Source organism: Corvus moneduloides, chromosome 22, assembly GCF_009650955.1.
Source record: "Corvus moneduloides isolate bCorMon1 chromosome 22, bCorMon1.pri, whole genome shotgun sequence".
NCBI lineage: Eukaryota > Metazoa > Chordata > Aves > Passeriformes > Corvidae > Corvus > Corvus moneduloides.
In genome coordinates this window covers 4,127,328-4,144,562 of record NC_045497.1, presented here as the reverse complement: position 1 = coordinate 4,144,562, position 17,235 = coordinate 4,127,328, and the positions used below count along the sequence as shown (strand labels likewise).

The window sequence follows — 17,235 nt, the reverse complement described above, 5'->3', positions numbered from 1 at the left end:
CTGCTGTCATGCAGCCAACCAGCCACTAACATGACTGAACACACAGGTGAGTGGGCTCTTCATGCTGAGAATGAGACTCCCAGCAGAAGCTCTCTTGGCACTTACTACAACACAGTTACAGCATCTTCATGTCTTTTTTTTTTTTGTTTTCCTTCCCAATAAGTGGATTAACAAACGAGAGAAACAGCTGTCAAAAAGCTGGCCCTATAAGGCAACCAGATGTGTCACTTACCAAAGACCAACTTCTAGAAGATAAGCACTGGTGCTTAACCACCTTTGGGAGTAAAAAGCAGTGTGAGGAGCTCTTCTGCTTCCATCTGGCTCAGGCAGAAATAAACACCCATTTAGAGCAGGCTGCACCTGTAGTGCAGCTTCCTATGATCTACCCTGAATGCTGCTGCAGACCATGACAACAGAACTCACTGAGTGTGTCTGAGTGCAGACCCTGTCAAATTCCAACATCTACTCACAGCCCTTTTGGATACTGAAAAAATACCCCACCGACAACGCCATCTAAGCATGCCCATGATGAATATACATGTCCTTTTTCACACATTCATGCATTGGTAACATCTACTGCAGAGCTCTGTCCTGTTACAAAAGCAGCAGTGTTAGTCATTGCAGTAGGGTTAGTTTAGACAGGATTCTTTCATATAATTAATGGAGGTGAAACTTACTGGCATATCTCGGCCGCAGCCCCATGCAAGCAAGCAGAAAGCAAATATATTTAAAATGGAAGAGAGGAACTGGCTAGCAGGCAGCTACACTCACCCTTTTGTACAGCCTATGGTCCACCAGAGGGCTTCAGAGTGCAAAACAATACCAAAGAGCCATTAGACACACATGGCAACAACCGTACCTTACCCAGAGCTTCACTTCAGGGAGGAGGAGACAGCACTTCTGCTTGCCTGGAGAGAAAGAACCCTTCCCACTCCTGCCTACGGGACTCCTCTTTACCAGGGAAAAGTAGTCCTGTGTTTAGGTGCTTTAGGGCAGAAAGTTATAAGCAAGTAGAAAAAACCCAACACTCTCATCCTTGTGGCATTGCTAGCTGCATCCTGCCTTCCCTTGCAGCAATCATCTCTTTTCTATCTCATTCCAAATGCTACTCCATAGAAAACACTGCAGATCATAATCCTAGCTTAGCAATGCTTTAGATACCCCCAGAAGAGTAAAGGTTTCCAACAAATCAGAGAAAGAATAGGGGATATGAGGTTACCTTCCCAGTGCAAGCTGACTGTACCATACATGAATTCAGCTCACCAAATCCAAAACCATTTGGAACTCCTGGATTTCCTTGCAGCTCTAGATGTGTCACATCTGGGCACCACTAAGTAGGGGGAGTCTTCCCAAAATCATTAACTGTGCAAAGCTTTGGTTCGGCCTCAGGATGTGTTAGCGGCCAGCTTCAGGCTGGAAGTTAGTCAAGTACAAGCTGACAGGTTTGGGCACCATGGGAAGATGGGTGAAGCTCTCCTGGGAGGCCAGGAAGTTTCTGTTTCTCATTCTCAACAAACAACTGTGACAAATCATGTTGATACCGTGTTATGCTGATGCATGTTCTTTACCGGATTTTTGAGAATATGACAACAGATGGATAAATATGGGGGTTTTGTTCAAAGTCAAAAGGAAACAATACATGTCTGACGGTCAGAATGACTCCTGCTGATGAACGATCCCTTTTGTCTCCATGACACCGAAGAATATTTGGCTACTACAACTCCAACATCTTCTCTAAGAGTATATTCAGCTAAAACTTACACCTTTTCTGATTTTCATCAACATCTATGTATCCACTACTGAGAGCTCCAACTGCAGAACCTCCCGCTAACTCTCCCAAAACACCTGAAATACCTTCTGCTCAGGAAACAAACATTCAGTTCAAGAGATCAGATCCCTGAGGTGATCAGAATGACATTTGAGATATTAAGCCTTTGTGCCAAAAAGTTACTAAGCAAAATAGGACAAGATGATCATTTGAGCTCTTCTGAATGCAAGCAGAGAAAGAGTTCTCATAAGTGGCTTAAAGTAGACTTTGATCAATTTTAAACAGGAAAAAAACCCCACCAAGCAGACGGTTGCCAGGGGAAACCCTGAATAAATCTCACCTCAAGGCTACAGAATAAGCTCTTGAGAGTAATTTTTTGGCCCAGCAACAGAATTTGCTCATGGACAAAAATCTAGGTAAACAATTCCATTTTTTGAAGGTTGAATTTCTGAATTTTAAGAATTTACTGTCTTCTCACTTAGCTCACTCTCCTTACAACAGACTGCAACTGGCATTTGCAGCCTCTTCCCCCAGCTCTATCAAATGACAGAAATCTGCTACAAGACCCTGTTTGTTTGATGCTCCTGTGCATGCTCTCTTTTCTTTCACTCCCTCAGATTTTCCAAAAATAGTTGTCATTTCTATCCCTTGCACTGACAAGGCACTGTGGTTTAACAAGTGGCTTCACAGTGCCATTTTTATACTACAGAGCATTAACTAACATTAGGTATTAGCTGTTATGGCTCACCCCTGGATGTTCAGAAGCTTGGATGGCTGAAGTGCTTCCTTCTGGAGACTGGGGCTTTCTTAATTTCTTGTTTATAGCAGCAGTGTGCTAATTTTGAGCAATACAAGAAGAGACTGCAATGGGATTCCAACAAGCAGAAAAGAGTATGTGAGGCTCTTAGCCCAAGTTCCTGTGCCATCCTCATCAGCTGTACCCTGAGTGTCACACTGGACACATGGGAAACTGAAGGGATATAATCAGGAGGCTTACACAGAGGTGATCTGAAACTTACTTAGCATCCTAGGCTTTATTACTCTAGCCTTAGAAAGAGGTAGGCAAGAAAAGTCAAGCAGGGAGGAATAATGTCATTATTAAGACACAAAGAAAACTCAGAAAGCTTGAGGAAGAGCAGGTGAGAAGGAAGCAATTCTACCTGGTACCCCAGTGTACCTGCACCACAAGGCAGCTCAGAAAGAGGGTTGCAGAGCCAGGTTTGGGAAGGAAGGGATGCAGGTGCTGTTGCCAGGATATGGCTGTGCCAGGGGAAGCACAGGGATCTGCCCATCAGGACAGGGAGCAAAGAAGCAAACAGATCAGTCTGAGTCAGCTGAGATGCTGGAGCAAGTGAAGCTCTGTTCTATTAAGCAGATGATCTGTATAGTTTCCAGTATTATATTTCCCTTTACAGTTGTTTACACAAGCAAAAGGCTTCCAATTTGTCTTTAAAACCCTGCACGGCAGTAAAGTTCTAAGAACTCGATTTGCTCAGAGTTTGTCACTGACTGCAGAGAGCAGAGGGACCAGATCCCTGTGTGGTTCCAGCAGCCTGAGGAACCCAAGGCTCAGCGAGATACAAAAGCAGTGTGACCTCAGGAACACAGATGCAGCTCAAGTGAGCAGAGCATGAAGTGTACACGCTGTTGGAAAACGTCTTCCTGCTTGCTAGAGCTTTTTTGCCAAGCAGGAGGAAAATGGGGAAAGAGACCCAAATCTGTCACATTTCTAATCAGTTCCATAAATCTGGTAATCTTATGTATTTTTCAAGCAGATTCTGAATGCTGCTTTTGTCATTTTGGTAAGTCTTACTTTCACTTTTATCATTTACCAATGCCACAATGCTCCTGTTCAGATTTATTAATTACTAATGATAGTTACATTAACACAGTTTTAAACTCTTATGATTGCTTGGAGAAAGTATGTGACCATAACCCTGTTATCATTTCTATTTTAGAAGGAAAAGCAAGGCAGTTTTGAAACATTGTTAACATCTTCAGTGGAAACAAGTCACTTCTTCACTTTGTTGCATCCTAGCCAAGAATCATGGATGAATTACCAAGCAACCAAAGTGCCCGTGGACACAGACAGGATTGCACTGCTGCAGAAATTCAAGCGCTGTGCAATGTGATGTGAGCCAGAGAGAGCCTAATGACAGTAAATCTCCCTTCTGTCTGGAACACCCCAAGAGCTAAACCCAGCCTGCAGGGATGCCCAGAGCAGTGACCACACTGCTGGAGAGAGGAGACTGACCCTGGGTCTGGCCTGCAAACTTTAGTGGTGCAAATGAGCAGAGTCTCTCTACGAAGGGAAGAGGAGACACTGAGAAAGAGGAAGGCAATGAGCTGAAGTCAAGAACTGTTAGAATCATGGGCAATTTAAGCCCTGCAGAGTCTGTGTTACTCAACAGCTGGAGTCTTAACTGAGCCCAGTTGGGAGTGCACGGCACATCCTGGATGTTGGTGGGAATGCCAGACCGGCGGCATTCTCTGGGCCTGTGCCTGAGTCGGCTGTAAGAGCCTCTGTCAGGCTGACCCCAGAAACTCCCTGGATGGAAACTTGGCTCCCTCAGGGACTGCCTGGATCTCAAGCAGATCTGAGAGGATACAGAAGTTCTGAACCTCCAGGACATGCTGCACAACAAACGCAACAGAACAAACCCTTTGGTCTCTTCCATATGCCCTGATGAAAGCAAGAAGTCGCTTGTGCTTCTTCATCAGTAACTGTGGCTGTTTCAAGTGCACTTGGAATCAGCCTGGGAACTACAAAGCCCTCTTTCTTGTCCATACATGTTACTTCCCACTGAACCTGCAGGTAAAATGTACTTCCATAGCATAAGCCACACTGACCTTCTGCAAAGTGCAGCTTTGAAATCCTGCAATAAGGACTGTGTCTGTTTATAAAATCAAGAGGCTATCACATGCCTCTCTAAGAGCTCTCCTTGTTAAATGTCACTGGGCTGAACTAAACATGCTTCAAAATGCATCAGGTGTGACCAGCTCCTGAGGGGATGAAATGCATGGGTAGTGAGAATGGAGCGGGCAGAGTCAGAAACACTGGAATTCACCGCTGTCTAGGCAAAGTCCCACTTTGCAACTTGATCATATAAGGGATCCTTTCAGCTAAAAACAAAAGCAAACACCCTGCTGATATGGCAGGGCTGGCTGCCACAGGGGAGCACTCTGGAAAGCCTGTGTTGTTCCCACACTGGCAGGAGCTGGTTCATCTTCATGTCTGTGGAGTGGCTGATGTGAACTAACCTGTGCTGCTCTGCTGCCACATCCCACCTACCCACATGGAAGAGAACACGCACTTGAGGAGAACCAACCAAATGATTCTGTGACCAAACTAAAAGCATTTCCAGCACACACCAGATGTCATCACATTTTGCACTTTCCCACATACCATGAATGTTCTGTGCAGCACTCAGAAGCTGTAGCTATGATTTAACAAACTTTTTTTTAGACTTCCCCAAGTCAAACCACCTGGACTGCTTTACATTGTAAGCAATGGAGCTGTACACAATTCTCTTTCAGCAACAGTCCTAAATTAAAGATTTCACTTTTGACAGTGCATCCTGGAAACAGCTTGGCTTTGTTCTTTGATTAGAAGATCTGCAGTGAGCTGGTTCCACTATATTTACATTGCATTCATTGCAGACACACTTGAATACTGTCACATTGCTCTAAGGAAGGGCAGGTACCAAAAGATAGTGTCATACCTGTGGCGGCAGCGTCGTAAAAACCGCATAATCTTGCGAGCAGCTTGATCCTGCTTCTTGGTAAGCAGACTGCTTCTAAACACAAAAAACCCCAACACTGAAGTGTAGGCAAAACTGGGGAAGAATACTACTAAATGCAAGAATAATTATCCTATGAACCACAGTCCTTTTCCCACTGGCCTTTGTCTGTGAAGCACAGCACAGCCTCGAAGAGCATAAAAACAACATACAAAGATCCCAGTAGCATCAACACCCCCGGGGCTCACCTGAGTTTCTGTTGTACGATGGTGGCCGCCCGACGGTTTTGCCTCCTCTTGCCACACTCTTTGTAGCTGCGATAGTACTGCTGGATCAGCATCGCGGCTCGTCGGCTCTGCTGGAATTTCTTCTGCTCATAATAACTTCGGAATTTGCTCTGGATAAGAATGGCAGCTTGCGTCATCTTTTTATAAAGTGCATACTACAACGGAAACAAAGAGAAGCTGAGGCATCCCAGTAAGACCAGCAAGAAGCAGGTTCCTACAGTGAAAGACTCTTGAGCCACTAAGACATGATGCGAAGTAAACGAGTATCTATTCCCTGACTGGGAATTGTATGAGAAAATGGTGACAGCGAACTGGAACAACCGTAAGATTAGGGGCAGAACTTTGTCTGCATCAAGAAAAAAAAACCAAAAAACTATCTGTTTTCCCACCTCTGGAATAGTCTGTCTGGATTAATGGAATCATAGAACAGTTTGCGTTGAGAGGAATCTTTATAGGTCATCTAGTCCAACCCCCCAACAGGAACAGGGACATCTTCAAGTAGATCAGACTGCTCAGAGCCCCATCCAGGGATAGGGCATTGACCACATCTCTGGGCAACCTGTGCCAGTGACTCACCAACCCCACTGTAAAAACCTTCTTCCTTGTATCGAATCTGAACCTACCCTTTTTCAGTTTGAAACCATTACTAGTTGTCCTATTGCAACAGGCCCTACTAAAAAGTCCCATCTTTCTTAAAAACCAAACAACCCCAAAAAATCCCCAAAACCACAACAGTTACAAGTCTAATACTGAGCCTAAGACACAGGCAAAACTAAATCTCATCAGAAATCCATAACAAGCATCTACTGAACTCACAAATCTGCATGAGCGGTCACACACTTCCCAAGTTACATCTAGCACTGTATTATTTCTAGCCCTGTGATCCTAAGTAAAGCAGGCACAAACTCTTTTAAAATAAAATCTTCATTCTACATTCTTTTCCTCTCACAGCATGCAAGGCGATAACCACTTAACAGAAACCATGTGCATTCATGCATATTTTTAAGTCCTTTCTAAGACAGAAATGTAGAATAATGTATAGAAGTTGCACTCATATTACTGTAACAGAGGTTTTCAGTGTTTGCTAATATTATTTTGATATGTTTTAATACTTTCAAAGCTGATGTGTCTATTGTTCCTGGGTATTTTATCAGCTTTGACTTCTGGTCACTTTATCAGACAGATGAGTAGCAGCTACTGCCCTGTACAGGGTAACATCCTAACACATCTCAGTATTTTCCACTCTGCTGGGACCAAAAACCCCAAAAGCAAACAAACATCCCTCCCAACAAACCGCGAAGCAAAAACCCCTCCAGTATCATCACAGACCACCATTTACCAAATTTCACTTTTTGGAATTGAAGCAGTCATTAGGAGCAGTTATATTTTGCCATTATTAATTTCTATTGGGTTGTTTCCTTCTTTCTTCTTTTTAACATTTTTAAATTAATGGATCAGATTGTGATTTTAAATTCATGGGCTGGTCATGGTTTTCCTTCGAATTTTTAGCCCAGATGGGATTTCTGTGGCTGAGTTACAAACCCCTGAACAGAAGGGTTCAAATACAAAACCGTGCCATGAGCTGTGACTGTTCCAATCCAGTCACAAGCCTGCGCTGATCAGTGTGGTAACAGATCAGAGGAATAAGGCATGTGAAAGAGAAATCAGCAGTCACTGGATAGACCAGACCCCAATATGTTTGCATTCAACTCTAAGACCTGAGTAGCTGCCCCTGTCCTCCTCTTGTTCCCTTCTTCTGGGAAGGGGATCAGTGGAGATGTCACCTAAACTCCTCCCCAAAGGGGAAAGCCGTGGTGAGCTCAGTGTCCCAGAGCCCAACCCACTTGTGCTGACAGAACAGTCCTCCAGACACAACCACAGGGCAGGGGGAAGCGGTGGATGGAAGATCACCCCAAGGACATATTCTCTCCAGGAAAAGCACGCCTTGCCTCCGGGTAGCCCTGAGAAAAGCTCAGCTGATTCTAGAATCTGACAAGAGCAAGATGTTGCACAGCTGGGAAACCCATCTTTACAGAAGGAAATTATTGACTGTGAACAGTTTAAGACTGGCATCAACAGTTGTGCCTCCAGCATGAGCAGCAATGCACTGAGATGCTGACCTTAGGAATTCAGCACACAGGCATTTCAAAGATGAACGGTCAAAATACTTCAACAGGCAAGCACAATGCAGAGGACATTGGCTGCACGGGTGGGATAAATGTTTTGTGCTCCCCAAATGCCAAGGCAAAGGTCATCAAGAGACAGCTGATCAGGAGCACTAAAGGAAACCTGTCCTCTGGAAACTGGCTGCAAAGCGCTCCCAGCAGCTCAGCCCATCCCTGCTCATCGGATGCAACTGTGGCACAGCAGTCCATACATAACTCCCAGAAGGTCTGGTTTGTCAGTGATTTCTCAACCACAGGCATTTATTAGTGGACACTATTAAAACATTTCTCCAAAATGCCAGGTTTTCCTTGTTTATACTGAGTGGGAAAGTTAGTGACCCATGGGGAACTGTTTCCAAAATAGTGTTTGTATTTGTATTACCTTCAAGGCTATCCAAGTAAGCTTGGGGAGAAACAGAAAAATACATAGTTAATGTTAGTTCTGCAAATAAAGCATGAAAAAAAAAAAACCAACTAACCAAAACAAAAAGACCCAAACAATCCTCTCCTCTTTCAAAAAGAAGCAATTCCAGAATCCAAGACAAAGCAATTTGTCAAGCAGTTTTTGAGAGGAATTAAGCTTCCCTTACTACAGGAAGCACCACTCCAGAATGAAAGCCATGTGATGGGTTGGATGTGAACCACAATGTAGTCACCTAACACTAGGAAGGCTTCCCAAATAAATGTTTTTGAGGGTTGTAAAAGAGCACAAGTCTTGCCTCACTTTCTGTAACATGTTGCCAGGCATTAGACAGACTGTGTCTAGCAGGGTAGAGTGCAAAGAGGGATGTGGGCTCTAGCCCTCATCGAAACAAACAAACAACAAAAAACCAAAACAAAAAACCCAACCAAAAACCAAAAAAGAAAGGTATCTTCTTTTTCTGGGGTTGAGAACTCAGCCTGAAAACATGTCTCCAACCAGCGTTTGGAGAACAGTCTCAGTCCTGGAAAAACTTGCATCAAGCTACAACATGTGACTTCTCACAGTTTAAAAGTTTAGTATGTACAAAATAAAACAACCTGTTTTTCATCTTCATCTTTATCAAAGGCAAAACCAACTTCAATTTCACAATGAAATTTGGCAAGCAACTAGTCAGAGAATAGTCTCCTCAGGCTACAGCATGCATAAAGGCCAATATGGAATACATCACTGTCCTCCATCTCACAGCAAAAACACAGGCATTATCACAAAATAATTTCAAGGATTCCCTCCAAAATTAAGATTCAGAACATGAATTTTCTTCCTTTTTCAATTTTGCCTGAGCAACATACTTCATTACTGCATGCTGAAAAGCATACAAGAGGAACAGGAGGATAATTCCCACTACAAAGGGGTATGTTGAGGGCACTTACATGCGCTTCATAAAATTTCACTTTCTTGATTACCTGTTTGTACTTTCGGTAGCAACGCTGAATAACAGCAGCGGCCACCTCCTGCTGTTCCCGGAGAGGACGACCCTGTGTGGAGAAGGAAAGGAGCAGCATCAGTCAGAGTGCACCAAAACCCACGACAGGTGATGTGGCTCTCGGCTGCTCGCAGGGCAAACCTCTCCTATCAACGCTACCTAGTCCAACTCAGGCCTAGGCATTTCCTGGAGCTGTCCCTACTGTCAACTCACGTAAGGAACAAACCTTCAAAATGCATCTTTACGCCAAGTGGACAACTAAGCAGAACCTCTGGGCTACATTTTGAGGATGTGCTGTGTGAGTGCTGCTCTGGCACAGCAGGTGTGCCATGGCACGGCATGCACTCCCCATACAGTTGGGCAAACATCAACAAGCAAATGCCAGAAGCATTGAAAAGGTTACAACAGACACTGTATTTTTGTCCCCAAAGTGGGTACTACCCACATTTTGGTTTGTGACAAATTATACTCTCTCTCACACACCTGACAAGGAAGACACTGGACGTTTGGGCCACATACCTTGTATTTCCTGAATACTGTCTGGACGAGTTTGGCAGCTTCATAGAGTTCTCTCTGCTCATGATCAGACAGAGTTAACTGTGCAAACTCATTTTCTACCTTCTCGCTGGTGGATGCACTCAGAAATTCGGACCAGTCTGCTGCCGAGGGAAGGCTGGGTTTCTCAAAAGCTATTTCACTGATTGGTGAGCCTGCAGGGCTCAAGCTGGTGTTCGAAGAAGGGGTCAGGGGTTCACTATACAGACTTCTGAAATACCAATCACAGTAGGAATTATTGGCTTACAAAGCACTTGGGCTGACATCACAGATAAGGACAACAGCATTTCTGAGTTCAAGACAGAAGTTTATGCTCCCCTCCATCTCTCCAAGCAACATCCCACACGGCTGAGCCTGCCTGTACTGCACTGCACGCATGTGGACTGGAGTGAAACCCCCATTCCATGAATTTGTAGCTGTGCTGGCAACAATACACCTGAGCCCAAGAGTGTGCCTGGGCCTGCCAGACCAGAACTGAGTCTCACTGAGACCTGGCATCTGCAGGCTGAAGAGTCAGAACATGCTGCCCGCCCAGCATTCACACCACACCAAAACCCAGAGCAACCTCACAGCTCTCACTGACCTGATCTGTGCAGCACTGGGCAAGTGATCGACATCAGCAAGGTAACTGGCCAGCCAGCTCATGGTGGTGCTCATGGCAGCACTGTCTGTCCTCTCCACCAGCAGTGATTCCATTGGCACAAAATTCTCCCGCTTGATCCTGTCAGGCGTAGCTTCAATAATGTGCTCTGCAAGTGTCATCATGTTCACCTGTCAAGGGAGAAAGAACAGCAAACCTTTGCTGCCTGGTAGAAGGTGCCTTGTGCTTCCACGTTACAGCCCAGCTTTAGACAGAATGCCCCATTTTCCCCAAACCTGTGGAAGCTGGAGTCTACTGTTTGTTGCAGGAATGGAGAGAAATCCATTAACCAGCGCTCATTTGCTTTTCTGCCTCTTCAGACCAAGCACTGTAGGGTTTCATATTCCCCAGATCTCTTATTTTCCTTTATGGGGAGCCCAAGAGATCTGGTGAAAGGTCTCTGATCCCTCCCTCTACAGTATTGACAGCTGTCACTAGTATGTTATTTCCAAAGGAAAAGTGACTTTGCCACTCTTTTGCCAAGATGTAAAGTACAGCATGACAGAACAATAAAGGCATATCAAGAGAAGTTAAAAATCTTGGGATAAAACATTGTCAGGAATCCTTCTGAACGATATCCCTCAGAGCTCAGCAAGTTTCATAGGAATTTTCAACTCAAGAGAACAGAAAACTGTTCTTGTTTTGCAATGCCAGAGGAAAACATTCAGAGATGCCAAGGCAGAACAGTTAAGGCTGTGTTCCCATTATCCATTTGCTCAGACAACCACAGTACCTTTCTCCCAGTGACTACTTCTCATATGTCTCTCCTGCTTCTATTTTTATTTCCTCTATTCCATACCTAGTGGGATTCTTCCTCCCCCAAACCCACTGTCCCTCCCATTCTCCACTCTTATTTCCTTCCCTCTGAAGTGCAGTGGCTTGGCCTGCAACCACAGCACTACATCTCTCACATCTTGTCTTTGTAGGGACTGCTGCCCTGTTCCCACAGGACTATTGGGTCACCTGAGTCACATGCACTGCTGTGATCAGGAGGCGCCACATCTTCATTTTTCCTTGCAGAACTGCAAACAATTTTGTGCATTCTGTACATTGTTGAAGTGTATGCCAGTGCACAACCCTAACCATTAGCCTTCATGTTTGGGCTGAAATTGAAAGAAAATATACATTGACTGTGTGACCACCTCCTTCCTCAAAGCACAATTCAGATTCTCTAGAGGCCTCCATGGGAGTTTCTCACAGCCAGGATCCTCTGTGCAGCCTCCATGCTCTATGAGACTGCAGATCTTGGTGCTGTGGGTGTGTTTACCTGCAGTTCATCCATGTGGTGTAAACAGTCCTCATCCCCTGCGTTGTCCCTGTAGGACAAGAGTTCTGCATCCACCATCTCCCTGTCGGCCATCATCAACACATTCATCTGCTCCCGCTGGCGCAGCCGATGGGCCACAGCGTCCTTCCCCAGGGCAGTGCCCTTCTGGCTCCCTGCCACCTGCACTGCAGACACACCAATATAAATGTCTTTTGGGTTCCATTTGATGCCTGCTTGGCTGCCAGAGCCCCGGTACCCAGTAACTTCTGGGATGTGCTGGGAGAGCTCCCGGCCATAGTCCCTCAGCCCTTCACTGGGGCTGATTGTCTCAGTGGAGGATTGCTTGGAGCTGGAGTTCTGCTTCCTGATGCTTGGCTGTTCCAGGCTCAGTGCAGTGGAAAGCAGCTTCTCTTGCCGGGCTTGAAAATACTCAGGGCTCAGCTTATGCTTTTTGGGTGCAGGGTAATCTTTCTGAGTCTCACTGCTGTAATAGCTGGAAGGTTCTGATCTTGGCCGCCTCAGCTCTGTAAACAAATAGATCAATGGTCAAAACTAAACATGCAACCCATGATTCCTATAGAAACAACAACTTCTGCCTCGGGCCAAAGTTTGTGCTGTGCTCTATTGACACCTGAGAGGATGTGCAAAGGGAATAACAAACACCCAGGGAGGATACTGGCTCAACCACTCCTAAGATACACAAGTCTTTCCAAAGCAGGCATTCGCCCCTCTTCCTGATGCTTATGCAAGGGTATGGAGCACAAGAAAATAATTAAGCATGGACAGCAGGGCTACAGGTGGCACCTGCTGCCCAGGTGAGCACCTTGTCCCCACAGTTTCTCATGTTAAATGTCAGCAAAACCGTGCATGCCCTCCAGGATGTTTTACCTGTGTTTGTACTGGAAATCACTGTGACTCCCTTCTGAGGCTCCTGAGAAGCAACAAGCTCACTGTGCCATTGGGACACCCAGTTGTCTGTGCTGGAGTCTGTGCTGGAGGGGCACTGAATCCTGGGGTTTTGCCCGAGCTGAGTTTGCTCATCTCGCTGTAGCTGCTCCAAGCACTCCGCCAACTTCACGTGGCCCCGAGACCGAGCAATGGCCAGTGGCAGTCTCCCGAGGGAGTCAGGAATGGAGATGGCTCGGCGGTCCCACTTGTACAGCACAACAGCTGCATCCATGTGGCCCAGGGCACATGCCCACATCTAAAGAAGAAAACGTAATTGACCCACCGGGTGACTTGCCTTCTCCTTTCTTGCTAATGCAGTGGAATCTAGTCCCAGCTCAAGGAAAAACTATTCTGATAAACAAAACCATGACACGCCCAAAGCCAGCAAATAACTTTTATAAATGTCCCAGCCTGACAAAAGGCCAATATAGAGGACTGAATACATGCTATTCTCTCCTACAACAGAGAAACCTCCAACTGACAAATCAAGCTGACAGTTTTGTTTTGGGGGTTTTTGCGACATTGACATCACTGCAGAGACAGAACAGCCTCATACACAAAGGAATCTCTCAGGTCAGAAACATGCAGACAGGACCAAAGGTTGGGAACAATAAAACCAATACTCTGTGTTGTAAACTGGCAGTTCTTGTTCCATCTGCTTTGGCTTTTTTGCTTGTCTAAGTTCTCAGTCATGATTTCATGATTCCAGTGACCATGACAGTTTATAACTTTACAACCTCTACAGTTAAACAGTCACAGAGGACAATGCGAAAGAAAGCATGTAAAGTTCTTTTCCCAGCATGAGAGTGGAGACTAGATTCTGTGTAAAACACTAACCAGAACCATCTGTCTGTCCCCTTTCCTCATGTTTCTCAATGATGAGGTTTTGTTCTGTGTGTTCTCTCTCAACGAAACACCAGGAAGCTGACAGTACCACGTCTTACCATGCACACAGCAGGGACACACAAGGAACATCTACATTCCAGAGGGCAAAACACTTAAGGAAAATAACACATCAGAAAGAACTCCACAAAGGGCCCTCAGACTCTCTCAGAAGTTTCAGACTCTGCTCTTACCAGAGGAGTGCAGGAGAAATGATCCACATTCAAAGGGTCAACTTCCAGCTCCAGATCAATGCTGTCTGCGTGTTTGGTGCTGCAGGGGAAACAACAGAAGGAATGATGCTCTGTAGCCATGTCAGGATCATTGTCTAAGCACAGATTTATCCAAAGCACTGTACCACAGAGAAGTGGCCATGCACATGCCCACAAACACATGTATTTACTACAGTGCCCCCACCACAGACACACGAAGAGCATGATACACCCAGTGACTGGACTCGCTCTCAAGAGACAGGTCCCATCAGATCAGGAGATGGAAACAAGTTCAGGGGCTTGACTCTTTGTACATGACAACCAGAAATGTGGACAGGGCAGAGTTTATACATGCTCCTGCCATGCCTGTATTGACATCCTAGAGTCCAGTGGGCTGGGTCTTACCGCCATTTGATGAGGGTCTGGATGAGAGTAGCATAGCCCTGGGCAGCGGCTAGATGGAGCAGTGTCATTCCTCGGAAGGTCTTTGAATGGATCAAGTGTTTGGACTTTGCCCAGCATGCACGACTCATCATCTTCTCGCACACCACCACCACGCGGCTCTCAAAGCAGCTGCCCAGGGTCCCAGTCCCAGAAACGCACTGAAACACCACACACATCCCAGTTTAACCATGGAGAGGAGCTGCAGCTTGCCCTGAACAGGCAGCCTTCAGCTTCTACAAGTACTGAGACAGTGACAAATGTGACCAAAAACCAATTGCTGTTAGACACCCACAAACTAGACTTGTTATTTAGGACAAACTATAACCCTTTCCAAACCCCACCCCCCAAAAAAACCTCTAGTAAGAAAGCATAAAGCTGTCGTGTCTGGACACAGCAGGGTTCATACCTGCACCTGTGTTCCACTGTTCCCATTCCCATTGCTCCCGCCTCCTACTCCTTGTTTGTGTTGCTGGGAGCCTGTCATTTCAGCCATTCTCCTCTCCATCTGCTCAAGTCGTTCCAATATGGACATCCTGAACTGGTTATCTAGTTTGGAGAAAGCCAGAGTAAGGACATTTCCATGGAAAGGAAGCTCAGGTTTTGACAGACAACTGCAGAAAGTCACAAATAGCTGTCCTGGAAATGATGGAGGAGATTTGCGCTGCTTGCACACGCACACTTGCCCTGCAGTATCCTAGCTCTTCAACTTCCTGCAGCAACTTCAACTTCCTTTGACTGCAATTTCAGAGAACTTCCTTACAGAAAACAGAAAAATGCAGGCAGAAGACAAATCCCTTTCCTTGTGAGTCCAGCTGTATGCACACAATACTAGGGGGTAATGCAAAGTCTTTCAAATACAAACTAAGAAAATATACCTATTCAGAGAGCATTTCAGTAGGATCATATCTGCCATTTTAGACACCCCCCCTACTTTACAAGAGTCCTGAATTCAGCTTGGCTTGCCTCCTGGAATCATGCAATAATGGTACCTGGAGAAAAAAAAGACTCCTCTGCTTCCTTTTGTGCTTAGGAAAAGAAGCCTGTAACAGGGCACTTGCTCCTTCCCTGGCAGGCTCCCGTTTTTGGAAAACAGCTTCAGCCAAGTGCCAGAAACAGAGCTACCAGAATCAGCATATGGACGCTGACAATCCTGTAACACCATTCTGGAAAGCCATGCAACTCTGGAGCCCTCTGGTCCCTGCAACAGTCTCAGGGCTGTGTTACTGATTTTCCCCTTGCTGCATTGTAACATAACACTATCCTACAGCTGCTAAGGCTTGAATGGTGGAGCAGGGAGGTTCAGACAGGTTAACAGATCATTGCTGAACCTGATGCTGTAGAGATCAACTGAGGCAATGATTGTCTGGATAGAGCCAGTCAGTGCAGAGGGAGTGGCTGCAGATGCAGAACTCCTTCTGTCCTGTGACCCATAAGGGATAAGTTTCATGCAGCTCATGTGAAGCTGGGCAGGACTGTTTTGTGGATAGTGAGCATTTAATGAATCTTGGTATCATGCTAACAGCATGTGCAGTAAACTGGGGGGGAGAGACAGCCCTTGTCCTGGTCAGTGTCATGCATCCATGGAGATGGTGTGGTGGTGCAGAACACCCATAAACCCAGAAGCAAGCCCACTGACAGCACCAAAATGAACAAGCTCTGATCAAGTTTTAAACAAGTCAGTCTTCTCCAAGAAGAACACAGAGCCCTCCCTGGAAGGCTGTAGGAGTACTTGTATGCTACACTCCAAGTTACAGCTCTCACTAGAGGGTACTGGAGAGATGTGGATCTCTGTTGTACTGCACTAAGGACTATATTGCAGATCACTGGTACAAGACAGCTCGGGTTCACTGGCTGGAGACATTCCCTTCTCACCAAGAGGCTGCTGTGGTCTGACAGCAGGCAAGAGCTCCATGTCCTTCTGGCCAGCTTCAGCATCCCACCCTGGCTGCTCAAGAGCCAGGGACAAAGGACTGTGGCCAGCACCTCCCATCCAGCCTCATCTCAGAGGTGAGCTCACTAGTCCAAAACATTTATTATTAGTGCCTTACCAATCCTTCAGTTGTCCTGTTAACTGCAAAGCCCCTGGGAAAGGACTGGCAGTTACGTGACCAAACACTCATGGCGCTGATGCGGTGTCAGGGCCCCGTCCCCAAGCTGCGGTCAGCACACGGCAGCAACACAAGCCCTGTTTGCCCAGCAAATCTTTGTTCCAGGAGTGCTGCAGTGTGCTGCAGTGCAGTCCACACCGCTGTCTCCTCCCTCCCCATTGCCAGGCGGAGCACGTCCACTGCAGAGACTGACAGAGACCTGGCCCTGCTGAGCCGTCCCTCCCGCCTACAGCCTGTGCAAACACAGCTGCAACAGCTCAGGCACCTGGAAAAGTGGCCACACTTGCCCTGCAGGGAACGGCCCTGTTCCACACAGGTAATGCCACTCTCCCTAGCTGGGTACCAGCACTTGCATTTATTAGAGCTGAGAGCAGCAAGCCACGCCGGGTATCGCATCTGAGCCCTCAGCCTTGTACAGGCAGAAGTAGCATCTTTGTAAAAGAAGAAATTTGGCTTGAACCAGTGTAATAGACCAACAAGCTCAGGACTGCAAGATTCTGGGGATTTGCTCCTTCTCATTTAGGGGTCAAGAGAGAATAATTCTGTACATTTGGAAACAGAAAGAGAACTATTCCAGTGAAATGCAGTAGTACAGATTACTATTTTCACCCCCTTTGGGTTTTTTCCAACCTGAAACCACTGTGAAACAGAAATGGAGGGTCCTCTGTTTGTGACTATTTTCCAAGCTCTTCTCTCTGGGCTTTATGATCTGTAACATGTGAAGCCTCCACCTTTCCTAATCCCAAACTAAAGACACTGCAAACTTCCTGTCAGCTTTTGTCAGAAGAGTGAAGTTACCAAAGGTGCATCTGT

General features: G+C 46.0%; 1 protein-coding gene across 12 annotated transcripts in view; it reads right to left on the bottom strand.

The window, feature by feature from the left end:
* CAMTA1 (calmodulin binding transcription activator 1) overlaps positions 1 to 17,235 on the bottom strand; it is a 235,320-nt gene that overhangs the window by 12,080 nt on the left and 206,005 nt on the right. For 8 of the 12 annotated variants that reach the window (XM_032131753.1, XM_032131752.1, XM_032131755.1 and 5 more), the window contains 12 exons: positions 14,721 to 14,860; positions 14,276 to 14,472; positions 13,853 to 13,931; positions 12,717 to 13,032; positions 11,829 to 12,352; positions 10,505 to 10,692; positions 9,886 to 10,132; positions 9,347 to 9,418; positions 8,343 to 8,363; positions 5,757 to 5,950; positions 5,491 to 5,565; positions 772 to 802 (listed from right to left, as the gene is read on the bottom strand). In XM_032131753.1, the coding sequence (XP_031987644.1) occupies positions 772 to 802; positions 5,491 to 5,565; positions 5,757 to 5,950; positions 8,343 to 8,363; positions 9,347 to 9,418; positions 9,886 to 10,132; positions 10,505 to 10,692; positions 11,829 to 12,352; positions 12,717 to 13,032; positions 13,853 to 13,931; positions 14,276 to 14,472; positions 14,721 to 14,860 (2,084 nt within the window). The remainder of the gene's footprint in view (positions 1 to 771; positions 803 to 5,490; positions 5,566 to 5,756; positions 5,951 to 8,342; positions 8,364 to 9,346; positions 9,419 to 9,885; positions 10,133 to 10,504; positions 10,693 to 11,828; positions 12,353 to 12,716; positions 13,033 to 13,852; positions 13,932 to 14,275; positions 14,473 to 14,720; positions 14,861 to 17,235) is intronic. The other 4 variants (XM_032131756.1, XM_032131758.1, XM_032131760.1 and 1 more) reach the window with 4 other exon arrangements.